The sequence below is a fragment of the Octodon degus genome, unplaced genomic scaffold (genome assembly GCF_000260255.1).
Source record: "Octodon degus isolate 3935 unplaced genomic scaffold, OctDeg1.0 scaffold00006, whole genome shotgun sequence".
NCBI classification, from domain to species: domain Eukaryota; kingdom Metazoa; phylum Chordata; class Mammalia; order Rodentia; family Octodontidae; genus Octodon; species Octodon degus.
In genome coordinates, this window is record NW_004524582.1 from 32336797 (window position 1) to 32354864 (window position 18068).

The window sequence follows — 18068 nt, forward strand, 5'->3', positions numbered from 1 at the left end:
TCCTGGAGCAGGTGGCGCGCCTCGGGGAGCAGCTGCGGCGGCGCGAGGGCGGCGTCCAGGAGGCGCGGCTGCGCCAGGTGCGCGGGCTGGGCGGGCTCGGCGGGCGTGCGCAGCTCGGGCGGGGTCCGCGCGTCCCCAGGGCCCCTCCACGTGAGGGAAGAGCTAGAGGACAGGTGCGGGCCTTGTGGTCCTCCTTCGGGTGGGTCTCCGGCGTGTCTTTTTGTGGGATGCACGGGACCACGCAGGACAGCCCGCGGGGCGCCGTCCGCCACTCCTCCTGGCCTGGGGGTGCGTGTGGCCGCCGCTGCCCGGTTGTCCCCCGCCGAGCTCCTGATTTTTCCAGGAAGAAACAGCAGCCTGGAGGGGAGGAGCCCGCAGAAGATAGTGTGCGTAGTGTGCGTTTCCAGGATTGGGCCCGCAGCCGGACCTAGAAAGAAAAGGAACCTGCCCTTTTCGCTTTCTGGTTGTGAAAGTGATTTTACATATCCGAAAAATTAAGATAATCAAGAATCAAAATCCCCCTGAGCCCTCGATGATGAGGTGGCCGCCCAAGAGTCCGGAATGCCTCTTCCTGTTTTTTCCCTGGCAGCGCTGCGACTCTGGGCAGCCCGACCTGGTGCTCGCCCCGCCGTGGCTTTGTGTGATGTCAGGTTTCCTCTCTGCGGGAACGCGAGGTCGGATCCACAGACAGGGACCCCCCCACGCCAGCTCGCTCTTCCTGAAAAATGGCTTGGGACTTAGCAGGCAGAAGGAGCATTCGAAAGCTACCTGGTTTGTGCCCTGGACGTTAGCGTCGTCGCTGTCCGGAAGGTAGGGAGGGTGCAGGGCTTGAGGCAGCACAGCGCCCTTGGCGCCTGCAGCCCGCGTCAGGCCGGCCGAGGCCCGCGCACCCAGCGGGCCAGGCAGCCGGGTCGGGGGGGCAGCGCCACCTTCCTTCCCTCTGTGTGAAGGTTTTGTTCTGAGAGAAAAAAGTGATATAATTTTGCAGTTTTATTTAGAAAATTTCGTTAATATTACTGTACTAATTTTATTATTTTATTTTTGTATTTTTAGGGAAGGGTCTACAGGGGGCTCAGGGTCTCACTACTAGATCGGACTCATAGTGATCCGCCTGTGTACAGCCTCCCAAACCCTGGGATTACAGGCACGCCCACCACACCCAGTCTCAGTTGCCATCTCAGTATGGGGGGGCAGCACTGCAGGCCCAGGGATTGAACCCCAGGCCCCTGTGCCTGCTTGCAGGCGCTTTAATCTGCTGAACTATTTGGCTGGCCCTACTGTACTAATTTTAAATGTGTAATTATTGTATGCTCTTCAGTCTGCCAAAACCCACTGGCCAAGCGTTAAATATAGGTATCACAAATTACCCTGTTGAGCAAGGGAATTCTGAGAAATCTATTCATTTTCATTTTAGTACTTTGTTCTGTGATGCAGCTCCTCAGATTATGTGGTTTGCAAAGGTAAATGCAGGTTCAGACAGAAAACTAGTGCGTTTATCGCTACACACCTATGTAAGCCAACAGTGGTTGTTAATGCAAATGCAATGCTTTTTAAATTTTTTTTTAACATTTAGTGTGTGTGTGTGTGTGTGTGTGTGTGTGGCCAGCTCAGCCCACCAGGGAGCGGGGCTGGCTGGCATGTGGTGCTGGGGATTGAACCGCGGTCCCTGTGCTTTGCCAAGCTTGTTCCAAGTAGGCGCTTTAGACCACTGAGCCATCTCACCAGCCCCAACAAATGCAATGCTTTTTATACTGCCTTTAAATATTCCTTCTTCTTGTGATCTTCTTTTTCCTCCAGTACTGAGTATTAATATAGGTCCTTCTCACAGAGCTGTATCTCTAGCTCTAGATTTTTATTTTTTTTTTTGGACAGGCTTTTGCTAAGTTACTAAGTTGCCCAGGCTGGGTTTGAACGTGGAGTCCTCCTGCAGCCTGCCAGTGTGCTGGGGCTCCAGGGATGTGCCAAGTGCCCTGACTGCTGATTGTCTCACGGCGTTGCTGGTGAACAGAACATTGTTACATCTCAAATCATTCATTTTAAATAGCACCAGAAACTGAAGGTGACTTTAACTTTAGTGCAATAATAATATAATAGTAAATAATAAGTGTGAAAACTGTTAGGGTTTTTGGCGGCACAACAGAGAAGGAGACATTAAAGGATGGAAAAGGCCTTGATGGCCACGGACAGGATGCGGAGGGCACGGGTGGCAGGGAGGTGGGGTCCTGACAGGACGCGGAGGGCACGGGTGGCAGGGAGGTGGGGTCCCTGACAGGAGGCCCGCAGGGCACGGGTGGCAGGGAGGTGGGGTCCTGACAGGGGTCCTGACAGGAGGCCCAGAGGCCAGACTACGGACTTGGGGGTGACGGGGCTCGAGGGGCAGACTCAGGATCCTGGGAACTGACCGGGCTCCCTTGTGTGCGGAAAGGCCAGGGAGACGGCTCCGTGGAATAAGCGCTTCCCTGGCAAGCGCGGGGGCCTGAGTTCAATCCCCGGTTCTGCCAAAAAAAAAAAAGGCAGTTACATCGAGGACAGGGGTGGGGAAGGAGGAGGAGGGAGTGATCCTTGGGAAGATACGCTGTTGTTCTAGGGTTCAGCCCTGTCGGATCAGCGCCATGATAATTTAGCAGCTTGTATCAGGCTGGAACCTATCAAAAATAATTACCATAATTCATTAAAATAGCTCATATAAATATTATATTTCCATATACAGTAATAAATACTGTGCTTATGGACAACTGATTAAAATCAGAGAATTGTACACAAACTAAGGTTATTTCCAAGGCCTGGAAAACTGCAAATGAAAAAAAACATCTCACCAGCGAATGACAAGGAAGAGAGGGAGGCTTCCGGGCGCTGAACCTGTCCAGAATGCGGAGCAGCAAGCAGCACTGTCCGCACAATAGCTTCGTGGGCCTCTGATCCAGAAGAAATGAGCGCAGGGGAGGTGGGGCTGCTGCCACGTCCTTGGCTCCGCGTTGGGTCGGACTGGCACCAGCGGAGCTCCGCCTGTGCACCGGAGGGGCCGCACTGCGGCAGCGCGGCCGAGAGCGCGGCCCTGCAGACCTTGTAGTGTCCTCTCTCCCTCGGGCTGGTTTGCAGGGACCCCGTTCTGGTCCTTTCCACGTGACAGAAACTTCACTGAAGAACTCAGGTAGGGCCCAGAATGAGGCCAGCGGTGGACCTCGCTCCGTGGCCCCATGTGTCACGTGGGACGTATTGGGCCTTTTCTTTCGTGGATGACCGTTGTGATGGCACCAGTTCCAAAGGCCCAGGATTATGGGTGAGCTCTGTGTGGATCCAGAGATGGCAGAAGAGAGTACATGGGGACAAGCAGTGTCCTGGGCAGGCAGAGCAGGGCCAGGGTGTGAGGCCGGGTCTGGAGGGAGGCGCCGGCTCGAGGGCCCACACCCAGGGCCCCCTCTGGACAGCTGTGTGAGGGGCACAGAGCACGGGCACACTGTCGGTTATTTAGGGAAAACTTACCATCTGCTGTGCAGCTACTGCTCCCCTGCCACTTACCCTGGGGCTGGCCTCAGGCCCACTCGGTGTAGGGGCTCCTCGGGAGACTGAGGCAGGAGGACCACGAGTTCCAGGCCATGCTGGGAAACAGGAAAAACAGGAAAGGGCTAAGAACGTAGCTCAGTAAGGGAGTACTGTGTTCAATCACCAGTACCAAAAAAGAAGGGTGAGCTGGTGGTGGGTCACTGTCTTCGATGGCTGTGTCAGCAACTCATTAGGAGTAGAGACCCCAGTAGGGACTGAAGAGTCCCCAAGAGGCTGCTGAGGCTCAGGGATGTGGAAGGTGCAGGTGGCTCAGGTGGTGGCCATGGGAGCCTCTCTCAGCCATCCTGCAGGGCTCCCCAGGGCTTGGTGGCCTCCTGCACACAAAGGTCAGTCTTCCCTCAGGCTGAGGACATCCGGGTCATGCAGAGGGAGCAGGAAGCACGGCCAGGAAGAAGCCCTCACCCCCGACCTGACACTCAGTGGGCGCCTGGAGGGGACAGCTGATGGGAGGCAGGTGCTGCGTGTGGAGAGGAAGCCCATGGGTTGGGGTGGAGCGTGGGGAGACCATGGGGTCTGGTGTCTGGCTATGCTCCTGAGCACCCCAAGTTCTACTTTGGCTCTCTCAGCTAATGGTTATTTCAGAGGGTTCTTTGAAAACAGAATTGTCATTGTGGCCAAGCCTGGTGACAAGTGCTGGAAGTCCCAGCACTCAGGAGGTGTGGTAGAAGGGTCACTGAGATCAGTATGTGCAACAGAGAGACCCCGTCCCAAAACAAAAACGTGACAAACCAAAATGATCATTTTAAGACTTTTTTTTACTATTTATCTATTTTGAGACAGGGTCTCACGATACAGTTCAGGCTGGCCTGGAACTCACTTTGTAGCCGAGGCTGGTCTCGAGCGCACAATGGTCCTCCGGTCTCAGCTTCCCCACTGCGGGGACGATAGGCCTGCCCCACCATGTCCAGTTTTAAATTTACCAGGCACAGCAGATGGTAAGTTTTCCCTAAATAACCGACAGTGGCTGGCACACCCACGTGTGCCCGTGCTCTGTGCCCCTCACACAGCTGTCCAGAGGGGGCCCTGGGTGTGGGCCCTCGAGCCGGCGCCTCCCTCCAGACCCGGCCTCACACCCTGGCCCTGCTCTGCCTGCCCAGGACACTGCTTGTCCCCATGTACTCTCCTCTGCCATCTCTGGATCCACACAGAGCTCACCCATAATCCTGGGCCTTTGGAACTGGTGCCATCACAACGGTCATCCACGAAAGAAAAGGCCCAATACGTCCCACGTGACACATGGGGCCACGGAGCGAGGTCCACCGCTGGCCTCATTCTGGGCCCTACCTGAGTTCTTCAGTGAGGTTTCTGTCACGTGGAAAGGACCAGTTTTAAGACTTTTTTAAAAAGTCCTTAGTGTTGCACATATTAGTCTCCTAGAAGTACCATAAAAAAGTACCACAAACTTAGTGGCTTATCGTGGCTTAAGGCAACAGACGTTTAGCATTTGCACAGCTGTAGAGGTGGGACGCCCTGCTGCAAAGCGCTAGGGAGGCTGCTGCCACGGCCACAGGCCCTGGGCCCTTGTGTGGAGCCACATCGCTCAGGTCTGTCTCCACGTCGTGGCTGCCTTGGTCCCTCTCTTCCAAGGAGGACTTTGTGATCAGTACAGGAGAAACAGTGCAGCTCCCACCCAGCTGGGCGTCAGACACATGAAATGCATTTTCCCCAGAAGCAAAAAAATGAATTCTTGGGGCCGGGAGACGGCTCAGTAGAGTAAGCGCTTCCCTGGCAAGCGCACGGGCCTGAGTTCAATCCCCGGTTCCGCCAAAAAAGAGAAAAAAGGAAAAAAAGAAGAGTAGGAAAACAGTATTTATCGAGAGGGACACGGCTCCCAAGACAGGAGGGGACCCAAAAGTGAGTTTCCAAAGACCCCACACCACAGAGGAAGTTTCACAGAGCAAAATCTCAAGCTGGGTACAACCTGGGACAAAACTAATCCAGGGCTGGGGAGACAGCTCGGCAGTATAAGCGTCTGCCTGGCAAGTGCAAGGTCAGGAGTTCAATCCCAGGTACAAAACAAATGAACCCGTGACCTTCCAATAAGATTGACGTTTAGCCACCAGGTAACACTGGCCCAGTGGGGAAGCAGGGCAGGCAGCGAGGCTGAAGGGGAAGAACCTGGGTCTTTCAGGAGTGGGATCCGGCCACCCGCAGGGCTTGGGGGAGCGCGCAGGCCTGGTCTTTCGGGCACTCCCATCCTCAGCATGACTCCCTAAGGCCCAGCCCTGCCTGACAGCCTCAAGTATTTCCTCCTAGTGTGGCTGCCTATAATATGATTAAGGCGCATCCTAGCCGGGACCTCTTCAATATGACTCCCTCTTTTGAAAAAATCATAGGTATCATTTGTTGATACTTTTTAAATACCAGGCACTACGTGAACCACCACCACCTTTACTCTTACTATCTTACGTGAGCATCGCAGAACCCCTGCAAGGTAGGGGCTGTCACCCCATTTGTAGACAGGAACTGAAGCTTAGTGTTCCCAGAATCACAGTGTGCAGCAGTAAATGAGACCCTGTGCTAAGAGAAATCCTGGTCCCAGGCACAATTTCTGGGGCTCCCGCTGCTGTGGGGTCTCCTTTCCTATCCAAAACACGTTCAAGGTTGCTACTTGTAGTACTTAGTTGTGAAGTCTAAAACTGTAAACTTGCTCCTGAGAACAGAACTGTAGTGGACATCGTATCCCAGAGCCCTGTGACTTGGGGAACCCTGGGGTTCGCATGGAGCCCTGATCTCCTGGCTGAGGGACGTGATGTAGCGATGCGTCCCTCTGCCAGCCTTTCTCAGGCCTTGTGGTCAGTTGCTGTTGACCTGCTGCCTCTGTTACACCCATAGGAAGTGGAGAGACTCACCCAGCACCTGGAGGACAGAGAGCGGGAGCTGCAGCAGCGGGCTGAGAGCCGGCCCTGGCACGAGCGGGACAAGGAGGTGGCCCTGCTGCGGAGGAGCGTGGCTGAGAAGGAGCGGGCCTGGGCTGCCAGCAGCGTGCTGTGTCGCTCGCTGGCCGGCGAGACCCAGCAGCTGCGCAGGACACTGGCCGCCACGGCCCACATGTGCCAGCACCTGGCCAAGCGTCTAGAGGAGCGGCAGTGCATGCAGGGGCCAGGGAGGGACAGAGGCCCAGAGGAGGTGTGTTGGCCACAGTGTCGCCTGGCAAGGTGAAAGCCGGTATGGAGAGCGTGCTCCTGGGAGCGGGCAGCCACCTCCCAGCCCCACCCTGCCCAGCACAGCCTGAGTGGTGGGGACAGCACTTTGGATGCCTCTGCCTGGGAAGGGCTGAGATGGAGGGGCTGCCTGAGGAAGTGCCATGTGTGTGTGCAGATGGGGACACTGAGGCAAATGGCCATGACACTGGGCATGGTGAGGTGTGCAGAGCCCGGGCCCCTCCCCAGGAGGCCCAGGAGCCAGCTCCCTTGGGCCCTTGTGTGTCTGAGTAGTCCTATTCCTCTGTGGGCACAGCTGCCACCTCTGCAGCTGGTTTTTGGGCATGTGTGTGTCCTCAGGGGCCACCAGACCATCCTCAGGGGCACAGGCTCCTCACCAGCACTGCCCGTCAGCATGGTGAGAGCTGGGCCAGTGGACAGAGGCTCCTAGGGCTATGGCTGAGGGCACCAAAGAAGGGACAGGCCAGGTTGGGGTGAGGGCCAGCCCAGCCTAGACGCAACAGAAGGCAGCTGGTTCTCATGAGGGTGGACATGGGGAGGGGCACCTAGGGTGGGGTCCTGGCAGGAGGAGCAGGGCATGGCGGGGCCTGGGCTGCTCGTGGTGCCTTCCTCCCACACATGGGAGCAGGGTGTGGACACCTTTCTGGGCCCCAGGCTCAGGTCTCTTCCAGGCACCTCTCTGAGACACAGCAGGACTTCAGAAACTCGAGTCAGGGCCATCTATGGACAGGTGGCACCTAGTTCTGAGCCACCGTGACACATGCCTTGGATCTGGCAGTCGCTGTCTAGAATCGCCAGCCGAAGGCAGGCACAGGGCCCCAGAACGGGAAGGCAGTGACCGCCTCATCTGTCTCACCAGGGCTTGGCTGAGTCACTCGGGGCTTCCCGGGGAAGGCTGGGTTAAGACACGCACTTCCTGTCATTCAAGGGGAATTCTCAAAAATAATGTCACGGAGAAAAAGAAAAAAAAAAGCCAGCTGTGGTGGTGCATGTCTGTAATCCCAGCACTCAGGAAGCTGAAGCAGGAGGATTACTGTGAATTTGAGGCCAGCCTGGGCTTCATATCAAGACCCGTCTCAACAAATAAACAAACAATAAATAAAAATAATAGGGCCAAATTCCAGCTCTTGGGAGGCTGTGAACAGGCGGATCACTGTGAGTTCGCTCTAGCAGTGAGACCCTGAACACCCTGTAGACCCTTCCCTAAAATACAAAAGATAAATAACGGCCAGAGAAATGACCACATAAGCGCCTGCCTAGTAAGTGCAAGGTCCTGAGTTTGATCCTTGGAACCAAAAATAAAAAAGTAACATCACAGACACGGTCCCCTGTGCTGCTCAGTGCTTGGAACTCCTAGGGTACAGGCGATGTCCTGTTAGGGGCTGGCATGCGCTATGGCTTCCTCACGGAACCTTGGCCCTGCAGGAGGCTCAGCCGGGTCACTGCCCACCTGACGCCACCATCGCTGGAATGTGCGGGGGTCTCGGGCAGGTGCGGGATCAGGCTTCCTGTGCCCACTCCCACGATGGCGGAGCTCGGGTGATACAAGCTTTGGTCCAGCCGCAGCGCTGATCCCAGAGACGGCGAGCCCCTATGAGTGCTCACATGTGACAGTGCCCTGTGTGGGAAGGCGCCAGTGACGGGGGGAGCAGCGGAGCCAGCAGGTCCTGTGGGGCTCTGCTCCTGCCACCTGAGTGGTCCCTGCTGGTTGTGGGCACACGGATGCTCTGCTTCGGTGTCTACCCCAGTGTCCCCCTTTTTGTATGCACCATGTACAGTGACGTGGCTTCTCCTCTGTGTTCCTTCTTCCCATGTAGCCAGAGTGGACAGCCGGGGACACCACTGTTCAGGCTGTCATTGAGAAGTTACAGGAAGAAAACCGACAGCTGAAGCAGAAAGTGGCCCACGTGAGTGTCCCCTCACATTTCCTGGAGGCGCACCTGGCCTGGCAGGGGGTGGGGCGGGAGGGAGGTTGCTCCTCAGTGCCTGAGCCTGGCCTTTCTCGGAGCATGGCCTTTGCACCAAGCTACCTCCCAGCCTTTTAAAAACATTCTTTATTTTGAGACGAGGTCTTGTTAAGGTGCTCAGGCTGCAGTGGAACTTGGGGTCCTCCTGCCTCAGCCTCCCAGGGTGATGAGATTACAGGTGTGTGCCACCGCATCTATTTTCTTTTTTGACACGACTGTGGACTAACCCCAGGGCCTTGTGAATGCTAGGCAAGTGTTCCACCACTGAGCACACCCCTAGATCCCTGGCCCTTTTTGTTTTTTGAGACAAAATCTGATTAAGTTCTCCAGGCTGGGCCTCCCAGGCAGTTGGTATCACGGTGCACACCACCCTGTTGAGCAGGAAGTACTTTCAAGGCAGAAGCAGAGTTAAGCGCATTTCTGTGCACAGCCCTGCTGTGGACATCTCCAGGGTGCCGCGAGTCTCCATGGCCCGCGTGCGGCGCCGCTGAGCGCCGGGGCTGCCTCCACAGGTGCAAGACCTCAACGCCAAGTGGCAACGCTATGACGCCAGCCGGGATGAGTACGTGCGGGGGCTCCAGGCACGGCTGCGGGGGCTGCGGGAGCCCCAGGAGCCAGAGCTGATGAGGAAGGAGATCTCCCGCCTCAACCAGCAGCTGGAGGCCAGGATGCGCGACTGCGGGGAGGTGGAGCGGGAGCTGGCAGCCACGAGGACAGCCCGGGACGCTGCCCTGGAGCGAGTGCAGGTGTTGGAGCAGCAGGTGTGGCCCTCAGGACAGGAGAGGCCCAGGGCTTGGTGGCACTGGGTGGCAGTGGCCATGGGGACAGAAATGAGTGCATGTGTCTTCTCAGATCCTCGCTTACAAGGACGACTTCACATCAGAAAGGGCAGATCGGGAGCGGGCCCAAGGCAGAATTCAGCAGCTGGAGGAGAGGGTGGCCACACTCCTACAGGCGGCCCAGGGCCAGGTGGGTGTGGGGTATCTTTCCACTGGGCCAGGCAAGCTGACATTCTCATCACGAACATCAGCTTCTGGCTGCTGAGGCCTGACCTGCTGGCGTTGAGGCAATGACAGGGACCCCTCTGTGGGACCTGGGGCACCGGCAGGGATGCGCCTTCATGTTCCATGGTGTGGCAGCCTGTGCAGCAGAGGTGGCCATCAAGGCCTGTCCTCACCGTCAAGTGTCAAGAGCAGCTTTGCCCATGTCTGTCCTCGCTGGGAGGCAAGGACCTGGTTACCTTGTCATGTGGCGTGCCACAGGCTCCAGGTGTCCATCAAGGTCAGTGGTGCAGTCTCTGGGCTCAGTGTCTGCCCTGGCATGGGCTGTAACTGACATGGTGCCCACAGCAGGGCACCTCGTGCCTCTTCCGTGCCTGTAGTTCTGACCCTAGTGCTGCAAGAGTCCCAGGAGGCCAGCACCTTCAGCTGCTTAGTGTCAGCTGTGGCCCTGTCCTAGGGCTTTGCTATCCTGATATGACTGGGCACAGTGGTGGCAGTGCTGACTGTGGAGCTGCCCTCCTGGACAGCGAGAGTGGGGGACCTAGGGCCGCATGTCCCCTGCGTGCTGTGCCCTACGGTTGGCCCCCATCTCCTGGCACAAGGCTGCAGTGAGCCATGGCAAACGGCTCTCTTCCATACCTTAGACTGAGTTCTCAGCAGGCAGCCAGCAACGGCACTAGTGCTGCTTCAGGATGGGGACCAGGGTGGGGGTTGAAGTCTAGCCAGCAAGGAGGTGCCTGAGGCTTGCAGCCACAGCCACAGCAGGCCCAGCCACGCACTGCCTGTCTTGGACCTGCGATTCCTGGTGCTTCCTGAGCCCTGGAGTGTGGGTGTTGGGCACAGGCCTTCAGCCATCTCAGCCAGGAGCACAGCATCTTGGGCCTGGTGACACATGCGCTTTCCTGGGATTTGCTTGTGCTTGGGGTTTTCTGGCCATGTGCTGTACCTGACTTGAAGGCTGCTCACAGCCTGGTCGCCAGACTAGGGGTGGTCTCAGGTGGCCTGCTCAGGAGCCTCATGACATCTGGGGCCGGGGAGTGACAGCAGCGCCCAGGCCTGGTCAGCTCCTGGGGCAAGGTTCCCAGTGGTGCTGCCGTGGCCTCTATGACCCTGTGGCACCATGCGGGCCCAGCCGTGAGTCCCACACTTGGGGACGGTGGTGCTGAAGGTATGGATGTCGAACTGCAGACCTGAGGGAGATCCACATTCAGAGGCAGCGTGGAAAGCAAGCTCAGGCCTGTGGGGACAGAGGCACTGCTAGGCACAGGACAACTCCCTGCTGCCACCCAGGACCCCAGAGTGCTCTGTGCCTCAGGCCCTTAGCATGGTGTAGGGTAGGCTGGTGTATCTCAGGGAACCCTGCTCCTCCCAGGGTCCCTCCAGGTGCTGGGCACTGCAGGTGAGGGAGCAGGGCTCCTGAGGGATTCTAGCCACTGGAACCGACCTGGCCTCTGGTTTTCCTGCAGGATCCCGGAGAGCAGGGCGCCAGCCAGATGCAGGCTGGGAGTGAGCCGGCTGCGTCCTTAGAGACTGATGTGTCTGGTGGCTGGGGGCCAGAAGCCTCCAGGGAGGTTGCACATCCCAGCACGGCCCCGAGAGGACAGGGCGACCTCCAGTGCCCTTACTGCCTGCGCTGCTTCAGTGACGAGCAAGGCGAGGAGCTCCTGGGGCACGTGGCCGAGTGCTGCCAGTGAGTGCAGCTGCCTGGGCTGCCCCAGCGGGGCCTGGGTGGGCCCTGTGGAGATGGGAGCTGCAGGTGGGCCCGCCACTCCCTCTGTCCCAAGCTGCAGACAGACAGGGCTGGAGGGAGCAGCGGGAAGGCCTTGGCGGCATTGTCCAGTGTGTGGCGGTCTGGTGTGTGTGTGTGAAGGCCCCTGTGCTGCCAGGTGGAAGCCACACGCTGCCCCACGTGGGAGGACTTAGAGGCCACAGCGGCAGAAAGAGTAACCGTGGAGCCGTGGTCTGCTCTGCCAAGTTCCCTCTGGGCCCCCACCGGCACTGTGCCATGTCACAGGGGGCTCAGCTGTGTGCTGTGTCACGTTGAGCACTTGCACGGCAGCCACCTGTCGCACATCCAGAGGTGAAATGCTCATTTTACAGCCCCTTATTTTTACCATAAACATCCTGACTGCTGGGACCCCGGGCTGGCCTCACCCTGGTGTACCCCGAGAGGGCTGGAGGGTTGCAGGGACGAGCAGCCCCAGAGGCAGGTGGATACCCAGGCCCAGTGTGACTCTGAGGGTGGGCTGAGGAGTGACCCTGTGTGTTAGAGGAAGCTGAGGCCATCTGAGCACCGGAAGTGGAGGATAGGGACATTGCAGAGACAGAGGCGCCCCAGGAAGAGAAATCCTGGCAGATCTTGACGTGTGCGCACCGCGAGGCACCTGGTGGAGCAGCTGGGGCACGAGCTGGGAGATTTCTGGCTATGCTGTAGGGAACCAGGTTGGAATCTGAGTCTGACCCCTGGGGTCAGGCACAGGGAAACACCCCAGGCTTCCACCTCAGCGCTGGCAAGGCCATAGCCAGGGCAAACGCGGAGCAGCCTGCCCTGCAGGGCCACCTGTGTCCGGGCAGCCAGGCACAGCCTCCTTTTCTCTGCGGTCTTCCTTTCTCCCCTCACTGTGCAGTTTAGGCTGGCTCAGAGTCACTCCTGCCAGCCTCCCAGGTGCTGGGACTACAGACCGGTGGGACTTCCATGCTTAGAACAAAACCCAGCACTTCACAGAAAGGCAAGAGAGCAGGCACCTCAAGCCCATGTCAGTCCAGCCTCAGTACTTACCAGAGTGGAGTCTGAGACGATGCATTTCTGGAAATAAAGGGATATTAAAAGTGAATGCAGAATAAATGTATTTTAGACAAATACAAGCTAAGAACATTGATATCCTGCAGGCTGTCCTGTAAGAAATGTCTGTACTGTAGACACTGGCCATGCTGTGTCAAGGGCAGTGCCAGAGGCCTGGAAGCCAGCTACTTGGGATGCTGCGACAGGAGGGCTGCAGTCCAAGGCCAGCCTGGGCAACTTCGTGAGACGCTGGCAAGAGGGCTGGGAGTGCAGCCCAGCGGCAGAGTTGGCCCGTGTGAGCCCTGCGCGGAGCCTCCAGTGTTGCAAACAAGAAAACAAAATTACTCAGGCTAAAGGAAAGTGACCCAGACAGAAGGACAGAAATACAGGAAAGGATAAAGAGCGTGGGTGTGGTAGAGAGAAGTGAATATTGCTTTAAAACGTGAACATGTGACCACAAGAGCTTGGGCGGTGTGTGTGGGATGTGTTTAATAGCCTTGCACTGCTGAAAGATTTTGTGTTGATTTAAGGTGGGCTGTGATGAAGGAAACACATTGTAATCTCTAGGGCAGCCATTAAAACAGTACTGAAATATTCAATAAAAAGCTAGCTGGGCGTGGTGGTATGCACCTGTAATTCTAGCAATGGGGAGACTGAGGCAGGAAGACCAGTGTGAGTCTGAGATCAGTTTGGGCTACATAGTTCAGGACCAGCATAAACTACAGTGAGATCCTGTCTTAAAAAAAAAAAAAAAAAAAAGAATATCTTTTGATTATGACATGTTAGGTGAAATCTTTATTTTTAAAAACACTTTTTTTTTTTTTTTTTTTTTTTTTTGGTAAAGGGTCTCACTATGCAGCTCAGACTCACAGTGATCCTCCTGTCTCAACCTCCCCAGCACTGAGATTACAGGCATGCACCAAGACGCTGACATGCCTGGTTTTGGTGGCCGGCATGGCACACAGTACTGGGGATCAAACCCAGGTCCTCGTACCTTCCAGGCTGGCGCTTAGACTGCTGAGCTATCTCCCCAGCCCTAGGTGACTTTTTTTTTTTTTGTGGAACCAGGGATTGAACTCAGGCCCTCACGCTTGCCAGGGAAGCCCTTATTCTACTGAGCCATCTCCCCGGCCCGAGAAATTTTTTTAAATGAGACACAAAGAAGATAGATGGTAAGCCAGGTGCAGTGGTTTATGCCTATAGTCCCAATTTAGGAGGCTGAGGTGAAAAAGCCCAAGAGTTTGAGGCCAGCATGGGCAACAGAGAGACCCTATCTCAGAAAACTGATGGTATGGCTGGGTGTGGTGGCGCACACCTGTAATCCCAGCACTTGAGACGGGTGCAAGAAGATCACTGAATCTGAGGCCATCCTGGGCTGCATAAATGAGCTCAAGGCCAGCCTGCACTACGTGGTGAGGCCCAGCACCAAAGCCTCACTCCATTGTAGCGGGGCTTTTGGGAGGAGGCTGGATCAGTCCTCTCATTCAGCAGTCTGGGCATGGATGACGGGTTCACTGAACAGGGGAGCTGTTCTTCACTCTGCCCTGGATGTGGGCGGCACCAACAAATAGGCTTATAGCCTGGAGGGCATAAAAAGGGAAAGGAAGAGGAAAACTTGCAGCCTCCTCCCTCCCTTCCACAAGCTCTGCCATGCCAGGCTGCCCTGCCTTGGAGCAGCAGACTACAGTAGACTGTGGGCCAAGATAAACATCTCAGGTGGTGCGTGTCAGGCATCACGTTCTAGCTAGGAGAAAACAGCTAAGACCCTGAGGGTAGGCTGTAGCTCAGTGAGAAGGCCCTGCCTCTACCGCCCAGTAGCACAAAACATCAGTAAGTTAGGCTGCCTCCCTAACTGATAAGGACAAAAAGCATAAAGTGAGCACCAGGGAAAATGCCGTGTGGAGACAGGCGGGGGGCACGGCAAGCAGCGAGGCCAGGGAGGGCTGGACCAGAGCTCGGCAGCCACGCGGGCTCCATCCAGGCTTGTCCTCAGCTGGGAGGGCAGTGTGACAAGGCAGCCCCTGCAGAGCGCATGACCCACCCACAGGCTGTCATCCTAGGGTTAGAGAAAATGTTTATCAAAATGTTAAACTACACATAGTACAGAATACTGCTGAGAAATATGAAGACATGAGTTGGGCTCTGGGCTTGCTGCTGGGAGGGGACGGTGTCACCACGCAGTGTCCCCTCAGGAAGCACATGTGGCCACCCACTGCATACTTCAGAGTGGTGCTCACCGACCAGGCCACGTATCCACTCAGTGCACAGCTCCGTTGCCGGTGTCCCGTGGTCATCAGCATATTCACGTTCGGCCTCTGGAAGCTCAGAACCTCGCTGCTTCCCTCAGCCTCCGCCCTGCTCTCGGGACCCTTGATTTTCTGCCTCTGGAGATTTCCGTTTTGGCCAATTTGTGTGCTGCTCCATCCCTCCTCCCCCGCTCCCTCCTTTCCTCCCCTCCTCTTTCCTCCTCTTACTGGGTGTTGAACCCAGGCTCTTGGCGCTGCGCTACCTTCTTAGCTCTATTCATGTCCTTCATTTATTCATTCTGGTTTTTGTGACAGATTCTCACTAAATTGCCTAGGTGTGAGGTCGTCCTGCTCCATCCTCCTCAGTAGCTAGGATTACAGGTGTATACCACCATATCCAGTTTATATTGATTTTTAAAAAAAAATTTATGTATCCGGTATGCAGCTCAGACTTGTCGCGATCCTGTTTTCAGCCTTCCCAGCGCTGGGATTACAGGTGCGTGCCGTGATCCTGGGCCTTGGTGGCCAGCACAGTGCACCCTGGGGGCAGGGCCAGCACCACAGGTGGTACCAGGGACCCTGATCCCTGTGCTTGCCTAAGCAGGAACTTAGTCCGCTGAGCTGTCTCACCGGCCCTCATTTTATATTAATTTTTAAAAATGATTTTTTCTGTTCTTTAGTGTGCAATAATGTATCCAGTAGTGGCAAATTCTTTTTTTTTTTTTTTTTTTTTAAACTCAGGTCCTTTGCACTGAGCTATATATCCAGCCCTTTCAATTTCAAAACAAGGTCTTACTAAATTGCTGCGGTTGTCCAGATGGGCCAGCCTTGTGGTCCTCCTGCCTCGGCAGAAGAGGTGTGCCCCAGTGTGCCTGGCTGATTTTTATGGCAGTGATTGTGCGTCTCCAATTCTGTGGTTCCCAGCTGCGTCTCTGAAGACTCATCTGTCTGTATGGATGGAGGCTTGCCATCGTACCACTGTCCACATCTTTAAGTCTCTAATCACGGCTGATTCTACTTCTGGGATCCCCCATCCTGCGATTAAGCCTGGGGCCTTGCGCATGCTGGGAAGTGCTCTACCACTGAGCTACATCCCCAATCCGGTTTTAACAGTTTTGTTTCAAGACATGGTCTTGCTAAATTTCCCAGGCTAGCCTTGAACTCAGGATCCTCCTGCCTCAGCCTCCTGAGTAGCTGGGATTACAATCACGAGCCACTGCAACTGGCTATTGAAAAGCATTTTTCTGGTATATCTGATATTTTTTTTTTTTTTTTTTTTTATAGTGTCTACTTTTCATTTTTTTCCTCACAGGTATTTAGAATATACTTTCCTTTTTTGCATTCTGCACTTTTGTTGGAAACTTGAAGCTGCAGACACTACCGCAGGCTCTCCCTCTCCTGTCCTGCTGTCGGCAGCGCCAGTTATCTGGCCACCTGTGGTCTGGAATTCCTGGCCTACCCTGCCCCATGGGTGTCAGCTTTCCCCTGCGGGCCGCGCTGCCAGCCCGCTCCTAGGCCACTGTCAGGACACTACAGCAACTGTACTCCCATCACTCCTTTCATCCCAGCCTGAGCGAGCACTGGCATGGAGGCGGCTGGTGGGGCACAGCGAGGAGCAACTGTAAAATGCTTTCTTCACCTGGGAGGGCGAGCTCCGCAGTGAGGACACGGCGCCGAGGGTGCCCCACCTGTGATGAGCACGGGTCCATCGGTGAGACTGAGGCAGGGCGAGGTCACGGGTCTGGTGGGGGCCCAGGCTGCACCCCTGGGAGAAAGCTGTGGAATAACCTGTGTCACTAACTCCAGCCCTGCATCAGCTTTTTATTCTTGAGCTGCAGATTCTGAAGTCCAAGGATTAGAGGACAGGCGGACCTTGGCTCATGGTCTCACAGGTCCAGTACATGGTTGTTGGTTCCACGGCAGGAATGTCATAGAGGAAGGGGATGGAGCAGCCAAGGTGCTTAGTTTTTTGGCAGCTGGAGTGGATGGCAGAGAAGAGCCAGGAGGCCAGGTCCTGCCCTCACGCCCCCACAGGCTCGTGAAGAAGTGTGGGTTACCACCCCGTGTTGCTCCAGAGCCAATCAAGGTGACAATCCAGATGTTCCATCGCTCAATTATCCTGTTTTCCACCTGTCTATTTAGGGACTGCCTTACCTCCCTGAGGCCCCTTTAATCTCTCCTCTCGCCCAGCATCCAGCCACTGACTGTCCCCAGGGAAAGACAGCTTTGGGTGTGACCCCAGCCAGCCAACTACAGTGACCTTGGCAGAGTCCTCCTCCTCTCCCTTCTGTCACATCCACGTGTCCAAGTACTGATCACCAGCTGTTTGTCCTGCTATTCAGTGCTAACCAGAGAAGGGGCCTGAGGTCACAGTGCCCTGGGGCCCCAAAGCCAGTGCCCGTGGACGACTCCCTGTCTTCTAGACAGCTGCGGGGCTGCAGTTTGGTTCCCTGCTGGGGTGGGAGCCGAGCTCTCTGAGCTCTCTGTTCCACGGCCAGGACTCTGGAGCAGAGGTGGGGGCATGAGCAGGCTTCTAGCTGCAAGCCACGTAAGGAGCGGAGGGCTCGGACAGTGGCTGGGTGGTGGGAGCCGCTCCTCCTGCTGGGCCCAGGCCGTGTGCTCTGTGCGTGGGCCCAGTCGGGCAAGGTCGCATCTCCAGCTTGGTGGCTATTTTAAAATTTGCCCTCTAATCATTACCTTTTAGCAGGCTGGACTTGAGGTGCCTCAGCATGGTTTTCTTCATTCTGGTGCTTTGGGGCTGGGGACACAGAGCACTTGCCTCGCAAGTGTGCATCCCTGGGTTTGATCCCTAGCACAGCAACAAGACAAAGTAAATGAACCCAAATAATTCTGCCTATCAGTTCTTGAAATTTCTGTCCTCACCTTTGTATAGGACTCCAGTTTCACAACACTGGACTTTTTAATACTTTTTCTCTCCGCCATCCATTTTAAAATACTAACATACATGCCATCAAACTGTTACCTCGTGAAATCTCAGGTCTGCCACTTATCGTGTCCAGCGTCCTTTCGCCTCAGATCCTGCTTTTTTGGGTCTGTGTCCCGTCTGCGGGTGCCCCACAGGTGCACAGGTCACAGTGGCCATCTCCAGGGCTCTTCCTGGCAGCCTGGCCTCACCTGTCACTCCAGGTCTACTTCTCTGGGTCACAGTTTACACCCTCTTGGCTTCTAGTAGCTTCTAGGCAGGAGGGTTTCTCTGGAGTACACAGGGCTTCGTGAAGCAGGTGAGCGGTGTGGGCTCACTTGTCCCTTGGGCTGACCATGCACAGGCCAGCAGGCCAGCTCCCACCTCGAGTGACACCCTTCGCAGTCTCACCCTCCCCTCT

The 18068-nt window shown here is 55.9% G+C and overlaps 1 protein-coding gene across 1 annotated transcript in view; it reads left to right on the forward strand.

Moving 5' to 3' along the window:
• Tnip2 (TNFAIP3 interacting protein 2) overlaps positions 1-12530 on the forward strand; it is a 19975-nt gene extending 7445 nt beyond the window's left edge. The window contains exons 2-7 of the mRNA XM_023724087.1: positions 2-77; positions 6400-6693; positions 8546-8635; positions 9208-9456; positions 9548-9664; positions 11163-12530. Of these exons, the coding sequence (XP_023579855.1) occupies positions 2-77; positions 6400-6693; positions 8546-8635; positions 9208-9456; positions 9548-9664; positions 11163-11390 (1054 nt within the window). The 3' untranslated portion in view covers positions 11391-12530. The remainder of the gene's footprint in view (position 1; positions 78-6399; positions 6694-8545; positions 8636-9207; positions 9457-9547; positions 9665-11162) is intronic.
• The last annotated feature ends 5538 nt before the right edge of the window (positions 12531-18068 follow it).